The sequence below is a fragment of the Camponotus floridanus genome, unplaced genomic scaffold, assembly GCF_003227725.1.
Source record: "Camponotus floridanus strain SB8 unplaced genomic scaffold, Cflo_v7.5 scaffold100, whole genome shotgun sequence".
NCBI classification, from domain to species: Eukaryota; Metazoa; Arthropoda; class Insecta; order Hymenoptera; family Formicidae; genus Camponotus; species Camponotus floridanus.
In genome coordinates, this window is record NW_020229216.1 from 474,426 (window position 1) to 496,086 (window position 21,661).

Here is a 21,661-nt window from a genome sequence, read left to right on the forward strand (position 1 = left end):
TATATTTAAAAATAACTTATAAATTCATAAATATTAATTATAATATACGAAACTTATTATTCATATTACTAAAAAATAGCTTAATATATAAATTTGTATTTTAAATTTTTCATTTAAAATTTCGTATTACATAAGTACATAAAATTTCGCAAAAAAATTCGTATTACTATACAAATTATTGAGTGTTAACAATTTAATTTTCATCTTTATATAAATAAAATACCTATAAAAAAACACTCAAAAAATATTGATCCCTTAAAAATTCTTAATATTAATAATATACGTGGGTCGTTTGATAAGTTTGATAAATTTCCGTGAAATTCAACGAGTATTTTGCAAGTTTTGAGACAGTCTATTTTTTCGACGGTTAAAAAATTGGAATCTCGTTCGACCAAGTGTATAGACCTCAATGGAGACTATGTTGAGAAATAACGTAGATTGTTTTTTCCAAAACAATGTGTTTTACTTGTTTTTTTACCAAATTTATCAAACGACCCTCGTAATTATTGAAATATTTATTAATTTGTTTTCCCTAATATTATTTAAACCTACATTTCCTGATTCCTTAAAAGATACATAATATAAAATCAGTTAAATTAATCACATAATAGCCCTAACAATCCTCTACTTTTTGAATGGAAAATTAAAAAATCTTAATGATCACCTAATAGCCCTAACAATCCTATTTCTCGATTAAGTGAAATTATTCGAGGAAAGCCTATCTCTAATCACGTATATTTTAATTACGTGCCCTAATTACATTCTCTAACCGCATGCCCTAACCGCGTGAATAAATGTCCGACATTACGTACTATTGTGCGTAAAGCTTTTCTTCAGGCCAATTGAACTTACTTTTCGTTGATTCTGGCCACTTTCTCGCTCGATCTCTAATCAGAGATCGAAAAAGGAGATAAACACTCCTTTTTTTGCCGATTAATTACCGGCAAATGAGCGTAAATATTTCACGCTCATCGTAACGATCGCTCGATTTTACGATCGTTTCTTAAATATTTGAATATAACTTTATTTTAACTCAAATAAAGCCAAATTACAAATTTCTATATACTATATTTTTTAATAAAATATAAAATTCATGTATGTGTATAACTTTTATGATATTACAAATTATTTAATTAATTAATCGTTTGACTTTATTTTAAGTTAAAGTAAAATTTAAAAACAATATCTACAAACAAATTCTACAATGGATGAGCTATGATATAAGAAATTAGAATAAAATAAGTGCGCTTTATAAGAATAAAGTAGTATCAAAAATTGATAAAATTGTTAAAATTATTAATGCGTGCTCTTGATTTAATATACTAGTCAAGTCTTTACAAAAAAAATTTTCTTTTCTTGATTCTCTTTTTTAAATTAATACTTCAATATATTTTCGCAATAGATGCAAAGCATTTCGAAAGAATTTATTAAAAGTTATTTAATTTAATCTATCCTAGCTCATCCATTTTAAGGCAACGGACTTACTCTACAATTCACAATCTACAATCTACAATCTACAATCTACAATCTACAATCTACATCTACAATCTCTACGAATCCGTTACCTTAAAGTTAAATAAAAGTTTTTCTCACTCACCGGCACTGATGCGCAACAGCGGAGTTGTTGTTATCGAAGCTAGTTGTCTGTAACATACAAATATAAAATTCATTTATATTAATGCTCACAAAATGCAATCAATATTTCAAAAAATTTTTATCGCGCGGAATTTTATATCCGATGTATAAAATTATAAGCAGAGATAAACACGTGTGGAAAATTTTTATAAAATTTTAAAACTGTTTTTTAAGAAAGTTTTTTAAAAAGTTTTATATAACTTTTATAAAAATCTTTCTCTCTAATTTTCTCTTTAATTCTCTTTAATTCATTTCAATAATAAGATCGAATTATTATGCGTACGATTTATAACAATTGATATACAAATAATAAATATTCACCATCAGGTTGCTCCGCCGATGCAAGATGCCTCTCCCAGGCCTCCTCCTCCTCTCATGTTGTTGTCGCGCGATACTTTCAACGGCACTCCCGCACTCACGAGCGATATTTTTATATCGCTATTTTCGTTATTTTACGCGCGATACTAAACGGCACTCCCGCACTAATTCGGTACGATTAAAAATTTTGTCGCGCGATGTATATATTTAATATATATATACTTTGTCCGACACTCCCGGTTTCGGTACGAGCGAAAATCCCATTTCATTTCGCGAGAATCAATTTCGAGCCAACAGGTCGGGAATGCAACGATACAACGAGCAAAGATTAGGCCCGAACCGGAAAGAAGACGAAACGATTGACGGAATAGAGGAAAATAAAGTTCACCAGCTCTTTTTCGCGCATAATTATCCTATCTCGTATCGAACCTGGACCCGCTAAGCACGATTTCAAGTGACCCGCACGGATGCTATATCACTAGCGCAGTACACAAGGCTGATAGACGATAAAAGAAGAGGATACCCACATTTTTTAAAAGCTAACATTCAGCAATTTAGAAAATGGGGAGGCAACCCCTTTTACCGAGCGAAAATCGTGCCTAGGGGAATCCACTCGACTCCTCGACAGGGTTAACACACGCTAGGCGTGTGGCTGTAGAGTAGACGAGCAAAGAGAAGGGACCCATTGACGACCATTTCGAACAATCGATCGAGTTCTAACCGATTCGGGCCAAATCAATTGACGAAGCAGAGCGTGTTCATCACTAAGCCGATCGAGCGCGAAGCATCGAACCCGCGCGCCCATGTACATTTTGTACTGGACATACGTTCTGCGCGGCCGGCATCACCAAGTGCCACGTTGCACAAGGCGCGAGTACGTCGCAAAGCAACGACTCGATGAAACATCCCACTTAGTTGGCGTCGGAAGGAGAGACTCGTTGACAAAAACGAAATTGGGATTTTGAAAACGCGAAAACGCGATAACGCGAGAATGCTATAACGCGAAAACGCGGTTACGAAGCGCAGCCGTCCGCGGCACGTTGACGGCACCGACGACGCGAAAGGGTACTTAGCTTCCCTTTCAAGCACCTTAAGATTTATCGTAAATAGAAAAATTTAAAATAAATCTCAAGGCACCATCCAAGTACTAAGCCCTCCCACCACGACAAGGTGTACCCCATGGGAGGGTTATATTATATATAATTTTTTTTTATATATATAATAATATAATATAATAATTGTAATTAATAAGCTCTCTATAAAAAATAATTAAATGGAGTGAGAGTAAAAGCTCACAAATCCTTTACTCTCACTCCATTTAATAATATAATATATAATATATAATATAATATATATATAATTTGGAATTTATTTTGAAATATGGTATATAAATTTAAATTTGCATAATAAGATTTCGATTAAATTGTGTATTTAATTAACAAAAATTGAGAAAATTGGTTGATATATATTTAATTCTAATATTATATTCTAAATATTATATTATAAAGAAATATTATAATAAGCATCGATGATCGAAATATCAAAACATAATCTCTTATACTCTTTTATGCATAATCTGTTTCAATTTTTAATCGCAGTAATGAATGATTGCGATACGATAAAGATTTATCGTTGCGATACAGTTTCATGTCGTTAATTAATTTTTAATTAATTCACATTTATTAATATTCATAGCAAAATATGTTTCAAGACTAATCATAAACGTGTTTAACAAAAAAAATTACAATATACGAAGCGTTTCTCACCACAACTTTATTACTCGAGAGTCACTGTCCGAATGATGACAAAGCGGTAACGTATAGAGCGCTACTGTTTATATTTTTAAAATCGAAGGCCGTGATATCGATAATTTGCTGAAATATTTTATGAATTGTAAAATATACATTAACGCAGAATATTATATTAATGAAGTATTTTAATTTACTGATTAAAATTGATTATATACTAAACAATTTATCACGGAACCTTTCGTTATGTTAATTATGTGCATCTATAATTCGATTGTTTTACTTCGCGTTCTCTCACATCCTAAATTATATTTAGATTATTAAGTAGAACGATAAAGTAACACGGACGAAATATATTTGTGATTCTAAATATTAAAATAATAATTAATTACGTAAAAATCGCAATTATCAAAGTGATTATTTTATATTTCAGATCCCTATAATTTAATGAATTTTCGATTAAAATGTGTATTTAATTAACAATGATTGAGAGAATTTAAAACATTGATCGAAATATATTTAATTCTGATATTATATTCTAATATTATAAAGAAATATTGTAATAAATATCGATGATCGAAATATCGCAACATAATCTCTTATCCTCTTTTATGTATAATCTGTTTCAATTTTTAATCGCAGTAGTGAATGATTGCGATACGATAAAGATTTATGGTTGCGATACAGTTTCATGCCGTTAATTAATTTTTAATTAATTCACATTTATATATTAATATTCGCAGCAAATTATGTTTCAAGACTAATCATAAACGTATTTAACAAAAAAAATTACAATATATGAAGCGTTTCTCACCACAACTTTATTACTCGAGAGTCACTGTGCGAATGATGACAAAGCGGTAACGTATAGAGCGCTACTGTTTATATTTTATATTTCCAAAGTCGAAGGCCATGATATCGATAATTTGCTGAAATATTTTATAAATTGTAAAATATACATTAACGCAGAATATTATATTAATTATGTATTTTAATTTACTGATTAAAACTGATTATATACTGAACAATTTATCACGGAACCTTTCGTTATGCTAATTATGTGCATCTATAATTCGATTGTTTTACATCGCGTTCTCTGACATCCTAAATTATATTTAGATTATTAAGTAAAACGATAAAGTAACACGGACGAAATATATTTGTGATTCTAGATATTAAAATAATAATTATTGTCCGTCAAAATCGCAATTATCAAAGTGATTATTTTATATTTCAGATCCCTATAATTTAATCAATTTTCGATTAAAATATGTATTTAATTAACAATGATTGAGAGAATTTAAAACATTGATCGAAATATATTAAATTCTGATATTATATTCTAATATTATAAAGAAATATTGTAATAAGTATCGATGATCGAAATATCGCAACCTAATCTCTTATTCTCTTTTATGTATAATCTGTTTCAATTTTTAATCGCAGTAGTGAATGATTGCGATACGATAAAGATTTATGGTTGCGATACAGTTTCATGTCGTTAATTAATTTTTAATTAATTCACATTTATATATTAATATTCGCAGCAAATTATGTTTCAAGACTAATCATAAACGTGTTTAACAAAAAAAATTACAATATACGAAGCGTTTCTCACCACAACTTTATTACTCGAGAGTCACTGTGCGAATGATGACAAAGCGGTAACGTATAGAGCGCTACTGTTTATATTTTATATTTCCAAAGTCGAAGGCCATGATATCGATAATTTGCTGAAATATTTTATAAATTGTAAAATATATATTAACGCAGAATATTATATTAATGAAGTATTTTAATTTACTGATTAAAATTGATTATATACTAAACAATTTATCACGGAACCTTTCGTTATGTTAATTATGTGCATCTATAATTCGATTGTTTTACTTCGCGTTCTCTCACATCCTAAATTATATTTAGATTATCATGTAGAACGATAAAGTAACACGGATGAAATATATTTGTGATTCTAAATATTAAAATAATAATTATTATTTGTTAAAATCGCAATTATCGAAGTGATTATTTAATATTTTGGATCCCTATAATTTAATCAATTCTCGATTAATTAAATTGTATATTGTTTAATTAACAAGGATTAAAAAAATTTAAAGCATTGGTCGAAATATATTTAATTCTAATATTGTTAAAAAATATTATAATTATTAATTAATCGAAAGTTCGTAATTAATTTTCTTATGGCTTTTTGTATCTCCTGTTTCAATTTTTAATCGCGGTAATAAATATTTGTGATTGGATTACTTCCAATCTTACAATAAAAATTATCAATTTTTAACGGGGCACCAAACTAGACGTCGCGAATGGATCTTACAAAAACCGATAAGAAATAACTCCCCAGGATCAAAATCGTTTCGACTCCTCGGCGGTACGAGTTACGTAACTTTCATTAACGTTTACCTAACGAAAAGAACAACGATAACTCTTTTATTAAAAGACGATAATTTCGTTTAAGAACGCAAAAAGAACAAGGGAAAAACACGATATTTTCGCAACCGCAATTTATTTATTAATTTATTTATAAATATTTTCCGATACGAAATTCATAAATACACAAACGTAACCGAAGAAACAAATGATTAAATTCATAGCAATTAACTCGCGATTCTATAATATCGAAGATGATCGTTTAATTTTATTTAATTATGAAGCTAATATTTAATCGTTGACTTAACACATAGAATCTTTACACTCTTATTCCATATTTCTTTTATTTAATTAGCGCAATATTCAGGAATATTATTTCACAAAAGGGACAGCAATAAAATCCTTTATTAAAATGGTAATTTCGTCAAGAACGCGAAAAGAACGAGGGAAAAACACGGTGTTTTCGCAACCGTAATTTATTAATTTATTAGTGAATATTTTCCGGCACAAAATTCGTAAATGTACCAATATAATAACTGAAAAAATAAATTATTAAATTCATAATAATTAACTTACGATTCTATAATATCGCAGGCGATCATTAAATTATGTAAAGATAATACTTAATCGTTGACTTATCACATCAAATCTTCACTTATTCGATATTTTTTTATATTTAAATAGCAATACTTAGGAATATTATCTGACGAGAGGGACAGAGATAAAATTCTTTTGTTAAAACGATAATTTTGTATAACTATGCGAAATGGACGCGGAAACAGCACGGTATTTTCGCTATCATAATTTATTTCATGAATATTCAGTTCCGCACGATAGAAGAGCGTAGAAACTTTTAAATTACAGTTTTTATGTAAAAATTTCTCTCTATTTCTCTTGTTTAAGTCATGTAAATAAAAAATCAAATTACGCGATTAATTACTTAATTTAAATCGCATGCACGTAATTAATAAATAATTATACATCAACGATAATTTACTTACCATAGAATTGTTTCATCGGTGCCTGATGCCTCTCCCAGGCTATTCTTTTCTCATGTTGTTGACGCGCGATACTTTCAACGGCACTCCCGCACTCACGGGCGATATTTTTATATCGCTATTTTCGTTATTTAACGCGCGATACTTAACGATTTCCGCACTGTTTCGATGCGATTAAAAATTTTATAAAAATAAAGACCAAAAGTGTCGCGAAAACGCGACGATGCGAAAATACTACAACGCGAAAACGCGATAACGAAGCGCTTGCCGTCCGCGGCACGTTGACGGCACCGACGACGCGAAAGGGTACTTAGCTTCCCATTCAGGCACCTTAAGATTTATCATAAATAGAAAAATTTACAATAAACCTCAAAGCACCATCCAAGTACTAAGCCCTCCCACCGCGACAAGGTGTACCCCATGGGAAGGTTATATTATATATAATTTTATATAATTTGTATAATATATAATTTTATATATAATATATATATATATATATAATTTATATATATAATTTATATATAATTTATATATAATTAATAAATATATATAATTTATATACAATTTTATATATAATATATATATAATATATAATATATAATTTGAAATTTAGTTTGTAATATAGTATATAGTACATAAATTTAAATTTGTATAACAAGACTGTAAAACAAAATCATTAGCGCGGTACTGTTTATGTCGGATACTATGTACTATGTTGTTGTTAATTCATTGTTGAAATATTTTAACATATTAATGTATCTTATATATCTAACGTATTAATATATCGTAAAATTAAAATAGTTACATGTCATAATACATAACTATTGTTTAATTAACAAGGAGAATATTTAAAGCATTGATCGAATATATTTAATTGTAATATAATTAAAGAAATGTCATAATAATCATCAAGGATCGAAAGATTATAACATAATTAAATCTATGTCCTTTTACGTATCCCCTGTTTCAATTTTTGTTCGCAGTAATGAATGATTGCGACTCGATAAAGATTTATCGTTACGATACTGTTTCATGTCGCTAATTAATTTTTAATTAATTAATTCTTGTTAAAATTTATAGCAAATTATGTTTCGATATTAATCGTAATCGTGTTTAGTAAAAAAATTACAGTATACGAAGCGTTTCTCACCACTACCTTATTACTCGACAGTCACCATGCGAATGATGACAAAGCCGTAACCTTGCGCGCTACGGTTAACGTTATATATTGTCAAAGTCGAACATCGTGTTATCAATAATTTCCGACATATTTTATATTATTTTATATTATAAAATATACACTAACGGAATATTAAATTAATGAAATATTTTAATTTAGTGATTAAAATTGATTTATTAAACACTTTATCACGGAGCCTTTCGTTATGCTAATTATTTGCATCTATAATTCGAATGTTTTACTTTGTGTTCTTTCATAATCCAAATCATTTTTAGATTTTCAAGTAGAACGATAAAGTACAAACACGGATGAACTATATTTGTGACTCTAGGTATTGAAATAATAATTATTGTAAAGATCGCAACGATCGAAGCGATTATTTAACATTTTAGATTCCTATCATTTAATTAATTATCGATTAAATTGTATATTGTTTAATTAACGAAGATTGAAAAAATTTAAATATTGGTCTAAATATGATTAATTCTAATATTGTTAAAGATATATTATGCCCCTTGCTTTAATTTTTATTAGTAATGAATGATTACGATTCGGTAAAGATTTATCATTGCGATACAGTTTTATTTTTATTTATATTATATAATTAATATTTAATTACTAATATTTATAGCAAATTATGTTTCGATACCAATCGTAATCATATTTAGTTAAAAAATTATAATATACGAAGCGTTTCTCACCATTGCTTCCGTGTTCGAGAGTCACCGTGCGAATGATGACAAAGCGGTAATGTATAGGGCACTACTGTTTATATTTTATATTGCCAAATCCGGACGCCGTGTATCGATAATTCGTTGCTGAAATATTTTGCATATTACAAAATATACATTAACGTGGAACATTAAATTAATAAAGTATTTTAATTTATTGATTAAAATTTATTATTTATTAAACAAGTTATACACGGAACTTTTCATTATGCTAATTATTTGCATCTATAATTCGACTGTTTTACTTCGTGATCTCTCATAATCCAAATTATATTTAGATTGTCAGGTAGATCGATAAAATAACACGGATGAATTATATTTGTGACTCTAAGTATCGAAACAATAATTATTGTCCGTAAAAATCGCGCAACGATCGAAGTGATTATTTAATATTTTGGTTATCTGTCCCTTAATCGATTCTCGATTAAAATTGTATATTGTTTAATTAGCAAGAATTTAAAAAATTTAAAACATTGATCGAAATATAATTAATTCTAATATTGTTAAAAATATATTATTATAATTAGCATCAATGATCCAAAGATCATAACATAATTAATTCTCTTATCCCCTTTTATGTATCCCTTGCCTTAATTTTTATTAGTAATGAATGATAATGATTCACAGGTCGATATCATTACATCACAATATTTTTTAAATACTGTTTTCCAGATCAGTTTTTAAATTTTTCCGTCAAAATGAATTGGAACAGATATTGAATAACTTTTATGCCGTAATATCTTTGTGTTAAATTGTAATTAGAATATTGTAGCAATAATATTAATAATATTATCGCAATATTGTTTCTGTCCTGTATGGATTTCTATTCATCATGACAAAGAAAAAGCCTAAAAGGCTTCTATGATAAGAAAAATAATAGGAAAGAGAAAAGTTAATTCGATTTTTTATTGCATTATTATAATTTATTTCATATATATAAACATTTGATACAGTTTTAAAATTTTATTTGTAGAACTTATATCTTTAGCAATGGTGTTAATAATAGCTAGATTTATATCCTATCGGATATAGTATATCAGAGAAAAATGGATGGAGTGATCAAGATTCAAAATTCGGTTTGGCATGATACTGTGTCGACTTGGATACGTTTAGAAATATGAAACAAAATTGCTTGCAGAAAGAAGAACGAAATGTAAGTCCTATCATCCCTTTCCTATGATTCGATAGTTTATCGCCCACGCACTATCGCGCATTGACCGTCTTAGTGATTTTCACAATAAACGCACATGCATATTTCGCTTCTTCGTCTTCGACCGGAGAGTATCCGTCGTAAGCGCGCGAGAAAAGTGTCAAGATTACAAATACAAATTGTTGGAAGAAATTTAATTTTAATTATCTATATTTTAGCTTCATATATTGAAATATTAACGAAAAAGAAGAATCCAACAATATTTTTCAAGAAATTGTTTCATCACGGAAATGTCAAAATTGTTTTGCGAAGCGCTTGAAACAACGAATTGATCATCTCCGGAATATCTCGAAGAAGCGAACTTTCTTAGCAAAATTATAAGATCGAGCTCTTCAATTGCGTTTTTCTTCCGAGGCAATTGCCAGAAAATAAGGTACATATTTTTTATCTATACGAATAGCTGCTTGAAAATCTGTACTGACTATGATCTTAATTATATGCTCGTTATTATATAATATAAGATACCTTACTTCAAATATACAATGAATATACATTTATGCTTAGATCGTCAAAATATCCTCGCGATCGCAATTTAACATATATGTGTAGAGAAGACTGTCGATTAATATCTCTCTTTCTCTTTCTCTCCTTCTTTCGTGAGATATTATATTTTATTATCCTTTCTTAGAATTACATTTACATGTTAACGCGCCGAGGAAACTTACAGTGATAATTAATAAGATTGTCGGTTAAATTAGCTTTATAGCGAGAATATTATCACAATTTAAGCATATCGTTACTAATTCGCTTTTTTTATGAATGGACTAGACTCGATTACTTATAATAATAATAGCTTCTTAACATTTATAAGGATATTGCAGAGAAACGAGGATATCTCTTTCGCAAGCTATAACAATAAGTCAGAAATATAGATATACAAGATATCGGTTTGAAACAGTCTACTATCAACATGTCCTTATTTTTGTAATAATTTTTTTATCTTTCTCTATTTTTGATTACATGTTTCATTTTGTGATTTGTTTCTTTCACAAAAATCTAGAATCGGTCGTTAAAGGAATCATATTTTGAAAATTGTAACGTATTTCAAAGATATAAGGAAGACTTTAATAAAATAAAGTAAATCAGAATTGAATTAGAAATGAATAATCGAAAAATAATCGATTACTTTAAAAAATTTTAATTAAATGTTTTTAGTATAATCTAATTTTTAAAAGTATTTTTTTCAATGCTTCAATTTCAATTTTTCAACTTAACAACTTTTTATATGTATATTTCTATAAATGACAAGTTATTCGAAAAATAATGAAGATATGTTTGATAGTAGCAAGTTTCAATATCATCTTGAATTGTATTTAATTACAAAGTCAATCAAAGTAGAGTGGGATATTTTTAGATAATCGAAGATCGGGATGCAAAAGATTGTTTCATAAATATTGCAAAGATCAGCGAGACATTTTAAAATCTTGCTTTAAAGATCTTAATTATAGAAGTAATGTGCTCCTGCACTTTTTTATATTTTCAATATATTTCGTTAATTATTCTTATCTAGACATTCATGCCCTTAATTGTAAATAAAATCATATACAGTATATTCGCATAAAAAAGGCGTTTTTTTAATTTTTGCATCCGGTGCTTTGATTATGCTAAAATATAGACACATATCTCATAAGTATGTGAACATATAAAAAGTACTACGCGTTAAGAATGAAACGTGTAGGAAACAGAATTCACTTATTAACGGGAGCGTCATTTTTACAACACACCTGATATACGTCTTACATATTATAATTAATAAATAATGTGATGATTTTTTTCGAAAAGTATGGAAGAGAATATCTAAATATATCTCGCTCTCTCTTTAACGTTTTATTTTTACCACTTTGATATGCGATTGCAATGGATATGCAATGTTATGCTTTTTTTAAAAGCGCGTGGAAATAATAGCTCTTTCAATGATATCTTAAAATAGCTTTCTTCTTCTTGTGTTCATATAATATTCTTTATCGCACGGATTTTCTCTTTTTTTGTCGATGTGGTTTAATGAGAATTCTCGGAGATTTCCTTGACTTTGCAAGTGAGAATGCACTTAAAATTATTGGAAGGCCCATCTAGCATTGCTAAACACGAATTACACGTATACATATAAATAATATGTATAAATTAATTAAGTACAAAAATTACAAACTTATTAACAAAAATATTGGCAAGACTGAGTTTTAGCCGAATTAACAGGCTACAAACATTGTATCATTTTCGATTTTAGCGAGATTCTTGATGCTCGAAAGAGAATCTGAGTAACTTAAGAACCAAAGTTTTGTTCCCGTTACAATAATTGATTAATCAAAGTATAAAATTATGTTCAGAAAAAAATTATCATCCGCCAACAATTTTTAAATTTGACTCATAGAAAGAGTTTAATCGCAATTTATTAATAATGTATTCCATAAAAATTTATTTATATTTTTAATGTGATATATTTTTATCGCTATAAGTATAAACGCACGTGCGTGATTCCATAATATTCCAGTACAATAAAAAATGTCGTGAAATATTCTCAGAAAAAAATTTATAACGACTTTTTATTTTATAATACAATATACAATATACCAATTGTTCAAAATTGGTTTGCCATGGATAAATTTTTATTTTTACATTAAGATTAATCGATGATGTAAACAGGAACATTACCTTTTTTTAATCTCTGCTCATTATTATAAATTATTATTCAAAATAAATATGTAGGAAGCCAAGAGTCACGCAGAAATAGTGAATTTATTTAAAAATGTTTAGTGTGATAGAGTCTTGATTTTTATAAAAAAATGTGTAAAGCGGAAAGTAGGTTTATTGTAAAAGGAAGAGAACACCTTACTTTACCCTTTGCCTTTATCCCGATAACAGGAATTTCATTTCGATGCATGTAACTGAAAGAGAGATCGCTAATACGTATATGTGGAATGTTAATAGTGTGTACGTTTTCGTTTAAACAAGACTATCGCTTGCTAATAACAATTTGCTCGAAATGTTTTTAAGACCATCGCTTCTTACATTGTATGCATTCTTAAAACATATGTCCTCATTGAGAATCGACTTTTCAATTAATCGGAATATACTTCCAACTTTTATTTAAAAGGATTCGCTCTCGTGTATTTCTATATTTATATAATTCGTATCACACGATATGTCGCTCGTATCTTTCACTACTTGATCATTACTCGACGAGTTTTCTTTATATCGTCTCATTCTATGTCAATAAATATTACACTCAAGTATGCCTTCTCTTTGAAGAACATTGTTTTAAATTACCTAACACATATCACAGAATTCATATATCCTCTTTTAGAAAAAAAAATTATACAAACGCAATAGCACGGGATACAAAAGTGCGCATTAGAGAATTAGAATTACAGTACAAATACGTAGACGCATTATTAATACAAACTAAAGCCGCGTATGTTGCGCTTGTCCTAGTCCGATCGAATGACGAATTTTGTGCTTTCAAATATAAAAATAACGCTTGACGGTTTTTGGTTCAAAGGAATGTCGTTCATTAATCTTATTTTGTTTTAGTGTCCGGGCAGTGATCACTATCTTACACTATATTTTCTCCTGTTCATTGCAGAATAAAAACACGCGCACTTATTTATTATAATTAGATAAAAATAAAATACATAAAATTTGTTCTTATTCAGAGTATGTATAAGCCTTTACTTCTTTCGACTTTCCTTATTCTATAATATAATAAAGATTGCTTTTATTTTGATATAGCAGAATAATATACAATAAATTAAAAATTTATATTCTCATATTAAAAGGAAAATGAATTGAGATAAACATTTGAATATGTATTTTTGAAAAGTTAATCTTCGAAAAAATACAAAAATTACTTTGAAATTCATCAGTTCTTTTATTTTTATTCATTCTGCAATGAAGTACTATTGCTACTCATTAATTGCATTCTATAATTGCAAAAATGAAATTGTAAGATATGCGCTTTGTGTGTGATCGCTGCCCCTTACGTACATAAGATCATGATCAGTGTACATGCAGACTCAAACTATGAATCCTGAAGAATATCCACTTAACGTATCAGATAAATCAATACAATGAAAGTTATGTAATAGTAGACTGGTTATTACTTTTGTAATGAGTATGTTACAGTACTAATAGAATACTCTTAATAAGAATACTCTTAATTCTTGTAATCGACAATTATCTGTATGGTACAGTGACGTGTTTTGGAATCCGCTTCGGTGAAGATATCCTTTCAGAGATACCTGCAGAAATACAAACAGAAGACAATGCATTATTTTTTTTAAATCTCATATATAAGAATAATTTTATATCTATATCAAAATTAAATTAAAGCAAAAAGTGTCGATCATTTTTTCTTTCGTAAATTCAGTTTCAATTAATTAATTAATTATATTTTGATGAAAATTTTGTTGGGATATTTTTTGTTCTTTATATATTTCCATTTACACATTATACATTATTATTATTCTAATAATGCTTTACTTTTTTCTAATTAAAAATAAAACTATATTATATTACAATTGAGTGTTTTACTGAGAACATGAACCATTTGACAATAAAATCTACTAGAAAACAATCTTTTTTTATATCGTAATATATATTTTTATAATCCGAAAATAGGGTATTCAAAGTTATTTTCTCTATATTTTCGAAACAGTTCATTCTCTTATTGAATCGCTAAATTAGCTTCGGTGATGTTGCGTATCTATTTAACATCGGTTGAACAACCATGAACGTACCTTCATCACTGATATAAAGCGACGCCGAGGTTACAAAGGGACTATTGGTTGAGCAGGGTGTTAGTCACCTCAGAGATGGACAACAGAGGACTCCCGGCGTCCGGTTTGGAATCTGTGGAACAGGCGGGCCCATTCCCGCTGTTGCCGCTGATGATCCCACTACGTGGTGGTGGTGGTGCGGAGGGTGGTATAAGACGTTGTTGCTGTTGTTGGTGTTGTTGTCCGCCACGGTGCCCATGCCCATGCCTGTTCCCACCCCCGTCCCCGTTCCCGCAACTGACGGTGGCGTGCTGCAACCAAATGGATGGTTTCACCGTTATCTTACATGTACTAAATGTACGCTTCTCTTACTTCAGATAGTGACATAGAGCCATTAGAGTAACTGAAAATCGGCATATTAATATTACTAAAAAAGTTTAGATATATGGCTTGTTTAGATAAATTTAAAATATTAGCTAATTGTAAAGCTTGATTTGATGCAAAAAATCAACTAGTAATAGCTTATGAATAAAATAATAGTGCAAAAACGCCATAACAAATTATGCCTTATTTTATCTTTAAGGCATGCTTGAGGCTTTTCTTAAAAAATTAAATTGAAAATCAAAATGTGTGATTTTCTAATGGTATAAAAATTGTCTTGCGATTATTTCTTATGTATTAATATTTATATATTTGGTTTACTTGATTTTAATGATGTTAAAAGTAACGTTAAATTTTAAAATTATGCTCATATTGGAATTGTTTCATAAATTTAATGATTCATATAATAGTAGCAATGAACTTTCTAAATAATTATTATAATTATATGTAAAATGATACAGAAAAAATTTTTGATTAGCCATGAGCCATTCGTCACTATAGCATTTCTCATTCACGCTAAATTTAGGTGACCAATCCTTCCAAAAATATTCAAAATGTTGATTTATTGAAATTATTATTACTTCTACTCTTTTAACTTTTCATATTTAAAATATAAATACGATTGTAAAAAGCGATTTTACTATTAACACAATTAACAATTTTATATTTATGTAGATAATGTGTACATAATATCCGATTCAGGGTGAAAAGATATAATCTTCAAAATTAAAGTTTTCCTTAAGCGGATAAATCAAAATTTGTTTCTTGCAAATCAATATAAAAGTAAAATCAATTATAAGCAGAATAAACAGAACATATTAATCTTTTTCGAAGATTGATCACCTTATTATAAATGCATCAATGGAAAATTATAATAAAATCTGTGAGGCAGCAGTGACACTCACTGGGGCGTGTGCCTTGGTGGTGCGGGGTGGTGATGGTGGTAGGGATAGTACTGGTAGTGATGTTGCACTCCTTGCCATACCTCGGAGCCCGCTTCTCCGTGCCCGCCATGACCTGGATGAGAATGCGTGTAACCAATGGTGCTGGCGGCTGCCGCGGCAGCGACTGCAGCCGCTTGATACTGAGACGTGGTCACCGGATACTGTTGGTGTTGTTGCTGCTGGTGATGATGTTGCTGTTGCTGAGATTGTTGCGTTTTATTATTTCTTGGCGGGCTTGACTGTTGATCCGTAGGGGAGGTTTGCCGCCATTTGCAATCTCCATTCATGGAATTCATCTCCGCCAGCGATTTTAGCGGATCGCCAGTGGTGTTGGTCGAGTGCGTGGAAGAATGAGTCGAGTGTGGTGTCGGCGGGCTATAGCTGCCATTGTTTCTGGGTGGCGTGCGCGATGGCGGCGCGCCCCACATCAGCACGGTCTGCCGTGGCGCCTCGTTACTGTACACTTCGGGCTTTACGTCCTCTATCTTCGGTGTCAACATACCGTTGGCTGCGCCGGTCACTGGTGAACTGCCAGCGGAATTGCTGGACGACGCGCCTTCTAGTGAATGTCTGCTTCCGGCGCGTACAACATTCATGTCGGTCGTCGCTGGATGCATCGTAGATGCGCTCGCTACTGGACTGGCAGCGTATGGCGAACCGCTGACGCTACCGGGATGTCTCGTTTCCACATAGCTATATTTGGGCGATTCGTTACTGCTCAGTTGTTGGCAGTAGAGTTTCTCTTCTGTCTTGCTAGTCAACTGATGAGTCTCGTATGTGGGCAACGATACGTCGATGAAGCCATTGTACGTAGTGCCGGTGTGATATTCTGGATAATATGAGCCCAGCGGCCTATATTGGAATAGATTCTCTGTTGCAGCCGTGAGATATCTGTGTAAGAAATATAAATAATATAAATAATACAATTTTCTCTATCATTTATATTACATTTGCTATTTCATACTATGATTTATTTAGTAAATTAAATACTTTATAATAAACTATCTAAATTAATTAAATTTCTCATGGTAGTTTAAAGTTCGAGAAATTTGCATCAGTTTAAATCAACTTACCTGTTATCTAAGGCAGTTGCTGGATAGAGCGTTTGATGATAGTTGCCCGTGTGACCGATGTAAGTCGTCAAGGAAGGATCGGTACTAGCCGCTACTGCTGTTGGCGCATACGGCGTCGGATACATGGTATTTAAATTGCTATAGGCTGCCGCAACTGCGGCTGCTGCGCTGGTGTCCGCCGCAAGATAATCCACGGACGCGACTGTGGGAGTCACCGGTGGCGAGACCGACGATTGAGCGGAGAGTTTGCTACGTTTGCTTCGGCATGTCGAAAGAAAGTCTCGCAGATGCGTCTTGTATCGTCTATTCCCTCTCTGAGGTGCCGGCTGTGCCGGTAACGTCGGCGTCATAACTGATCCCGTTAAACTGTCACTATCCGAAAAGTAGCTGTTGGTCAATCCAGCATCCAAATAGCTCACTTTGAAATCCATCGTACGTTTGCCGAGCAAGTCTCGACCTTCTTCTTCCCTGAAATATAAAAAAAATGCCAATTGTAATGCCAATTCCTTTGTTAACGCTAGTGCTGAAACTTACATGAGAGGCCGATGAGTACTGAGTACAAAATCTGGTTTCGAATTTTTGTAGACCAATCTAGAGCTAGTTTGCAGCCACTGCCATCCGCCGTCTTTCGTTTGAAATCTATAGGCTATCATACCTGATGCACCAGTTTTCAATACTGGAAATGCAAATTAGATTAAAATAATTCTCATATTCGTTTATTATTTGATTCCGTAAGATAATATGACATGATTATATTTCAATCGAATCAACTTTGCAGCAATAAAAAAAAGTATTAATACTATCAAGTAAATAAAATAATTAGCAAGTTTTTAATATTAGCCAGCTTTCATGTTAATTGACCATATCTTTAACAAACTGATTTCTACTTTCTATTGTGATAAAATATTATCTTTCCTGCACGCAGCAATTTTCTATAATTTAAAAACATAATATACTTACATTCTTGATGCGCACTAGCGACGTAAGCCAAGTCGTCGTAATGGACTAGATCGTAGCCACCGAGATTCGTTAGTTCCGCGTCAGAATAGCCTAAGAGCATCTTTCCTCTTTGATCCATCGTTACGAGCGCGAGATCCAATTTATGCTTGCTTTTAAACATTACTTCCTTCTGCGGCACTTCTAAGAGCGAAGGAGGCCCGAATGGTGTGCACAGGGCGAACAGGGCCAACGGCGGCTCTTCCGTCTTCCGGTTCTGACCATGAAGTACTTTAACTCGGCCCCTGATGTCGAGACGCTGCAACAAATTATTTGAAAATTAGAATGAAAAGTTATTTAAATTTAAAATAAATAATTTAGAAAATTAATTGTCAAATATTAATTTAGAAAAGTAATTGCCAAACATTAATTTAAAAAATTAATTATCAAACAATCAATTTATATAAATGTCACATGTAAAATTATAATTGATACAAAATGCAGCAAATATTAATTAGTTAAATAAACATAAATTTTTTGATTATTTGATTTGACAATTTTATTCTCCGTGCATGCGATTCTTTTTAAAAATATATAAAATGTTATTTTGCATACTTTCTACATCGAGTGGTAATCTGGGTTTGTAACTTATCTAAAATAATATCTGTTACGTTACATTATAAATAAATATTTGAATAAGGTATTTTATTTTTAAATAATTAATTATGTGTATAGTATGTATATATTTGCTATGAAAAAAATTTTTTTTATTAAATTTAGTAGTTGATATGGAGTTTATTATTATAAACACAATCATTATATTAATTATTATAACTATTTATTATATAAATTATTTCGCCTTACATTACTAGATATAAATTATGAATATTATATATCCTTTTTGAAATATTCCTCTCGTAAAACATATTTCTCGAAAAATCTCGCGCACAGCATCCGTGGATGCGAGTAACAGATCGTGCTCGTGGCATTGGAAACGGAATATAGATCTATCCGATGAAAAGGATAAGAAAAATAAAAGAAAGCGTCCGATAGCTAGATCCATCGTATGTCCCATCGCGAAGGATACCGCCGAGGTTCCGGAGGTAGATCCTGAAAGAGGTGGCGGCGGATGAATCTCTTGCGCCGTAAACCCTCTTTTACGATTACAGTTTCATTTTCATAAACGTCAAAGCGGCGCCGTTTTTGCCAAACTCCCGAGCTCGGGCGCGGTGTTCGGGACCCTGACTCCTCTTTCTCTTTCTCGCACTCTCGTCCTTGTGTCCTCCTTGCCAAAGTTAATACCATCGTGCTATCTCTCTCCGACCACGTCGCGCTCGACATCGCCTGTGCGCGCATCCGCGGTGTGTTTGCCGTAAGATAATTAGTGTTTTGCCGCGTCTCTTCGTACCTCGACCTCCCTTCTCTTTTCCCTTCGCCCGATTTTTTTCTCCTCCTCCTTCCCGGAGGAATGGAGAACCTGGTTTTGTTCGGGTCCTTGATTTATACCTTTTCTTGAACGCCATCGGGACAACGGTACCAACGATGGACAGCTCGGCCGTCCGGACGAATTATCGTTTCAATCTTCGCCGCGCTGTCACGGTTCATTGGCTGGGTCTATTATTATACACGTTCAGCTTTTGCGCGGGGAATAATGTCGGCCCTACGGCCCAGATTTAAGGCCGTTTTTACGTAAGCGCTGTTCGAAATTTCTCTGGGAATGTTCAGGAAATTTGTGAGAATATTTCCTTGCGGTTAAAAAACTCCTATTTCCCAGAAATGACACAATCATATTTATTTATGTATAAATTAAATTGACCGTCAAGTTTCCTGTCGCCCGATAAAATTATGATTAGTCAGCGTCTTTATTATTTACTTCATTTTTAATTCACTGCGTTTAATTAATTTACTTTTCTGTTGTTGCGTAAAAATAATTTATAATTATAATTTATTATGTGTATTAAAACGTATTTGTTTAATTTTTCGCAAAATTAAGAAAAAATCTTTGGTATAAAGCTGCAAATAATAATGATGTATATCTTTGCGACTTAGCTTCGGTGGCAGGTTGAGAGGGTAAGTAGGAGACAACCCGGGAGGAAGGATCGGAGAAGGAGAGGTGAATGGCAAGATGGACGAAAAGAAAAGCAATTACACGAGAGCGGAGGAAACAGTGGCGGTAGAAAAGAGTTCGTTCCTCTTCTCTTTACGACAGTGAAATTATTAATTATTGTTTTGTATGCCGGCACATCTCTTTTGTAACCGTGAAGAGACTTGGCTTGGTCCTTACTCTAGACTCTTTTCCTCCTGGCGTACGCGTCGTTTATTGTAATTATCTGACGCACTCGCCGCAGAGATCTCGAGATCGTTTACGTGCTTTCACAAAGGAAAATGGAGTACTGAGATGGAATTAATTTCGGTTTTCAGAGAGCAAATAAATAAATTGCAAATTAGTTTAATTATGATAGTTTGTATTAATGTTAATTATTAATCTTTTAGTTATTTAATATGAAAAACTAAATCAAATAAAATATCGACTTTAATCTTAACAAAGTTGGGAGCTCCTATTTAAATATCAAAAATTAAAACAAAAGTTTGTTTTAAATAATAAAAGAAGTTAAAGATTCTTTAGACTAATAAAACCAGAGTAGAAACTTTTGAGACATTTATATAAAACATATCCATAATATAGATCTAAAATAGATTTAAAAGATCGTCTTTCGTGGATTGTGTGAATTAATGATTAAGAATTAAAAAACGTAAGCAAAAAGATGCGGAATAAATAATGCAATATAAGGGAATGTATACATACGAGAAAGCCGGATGTATTGTCCAACAGACAACGGAAGCGAACTGTAAAGCTGCGCTCCAGCAGGTGACAATGCTGGGGTGAAAGTGCATCGTGCAAGGGCAGACTTGCACTTTCGGCAGGCAGGAAAGAATTCCACATTAATTGCCGCTGCAATTCCTCCCGGTCCTCGCTATGCACCAGTTCGTAGACACTCTGATGGACGATGTCAGACTGGAAAAAAAATGAATAAGTTTTGTTAATACTGCTTTTCTCTTTCTCTTTCGTTGGGGAAAATTTAAATCGAGATGCAAAGTAGACTATGCGATTATATATTCGGGGCTGAAAGATGATAATATTTTTATTATCCGAACAAAACGTTTCCTTAAAATTCAATGGATGATAGGTCGACACTGCTGTCGAGAAAAATACCTGAGATTCACTTACTCCCGACATGCACAATACGGATTTTATTTTATCCATACATAATTAACGCTCGTTTATTCGCAGTTTAGATACTGGTTATAAAACGAGTTAATAACAGTGCTCGCGTTCTTTACCTGGCAAGCACCCGGCATTCGCGTTTATCCAATCTAAGAATTCGTGCATACATTCTGTCGTGTGT

General features: G+C 31.4%; 1 protein-coding gene across 5 annotated transcripts in view; it reads right to left on the bottom strand.

Annotated features, from left to right (window-relative positions):
* Nucleotides 1-14,077: 14,077 nt before the first annotated feature.
* LOC105249529 (aryl hydrocarbon receptor protein 1) overlaps nt 14,078-21,661 on the bottom strand; it is a 193,625-nt gene continuing 186,041 nt past the window's right edge. For 3 of the 5 annotated variants that reach the window (XM_025409910.1, XM_011255066.3, XM_025409908.1), the window contains 7 exons: nt 21,061-21,270; nt 18,279-18,573; nt 17,853-17,994; nt 17,319-17,786; nt 16,207-17,136; nt 14,942-15,238; nt 14,078-14,443 (listed from right to left, as the gene is read on the bottom strand). In XM_025409910.1, the coding sequence (XP_025265695.1) occupies nt 14,983-15,238; nt 16,207-17,136; nt 17,319-17,786; nt 17,853-17,994; nt 18,279-18,573; nt 21,061-21,270 (2,301 nt within the window). In that variant the 3' untranslated portion in view covers nt 14,078-14,443; nt 14,942-14,982. The remainder of the gene's footprint in view (nt 14,444-14,941; nt 15,239-16,206; nt 17,137-17,318; nt 17,787-17,852; nt 17,995-18,278; nt 18,574-21,060; nt 21,271-21,661) is intronic. The other 2 variants (XR_889055.3, XM_011255067.3) reach the window with 2 other exon arrangements.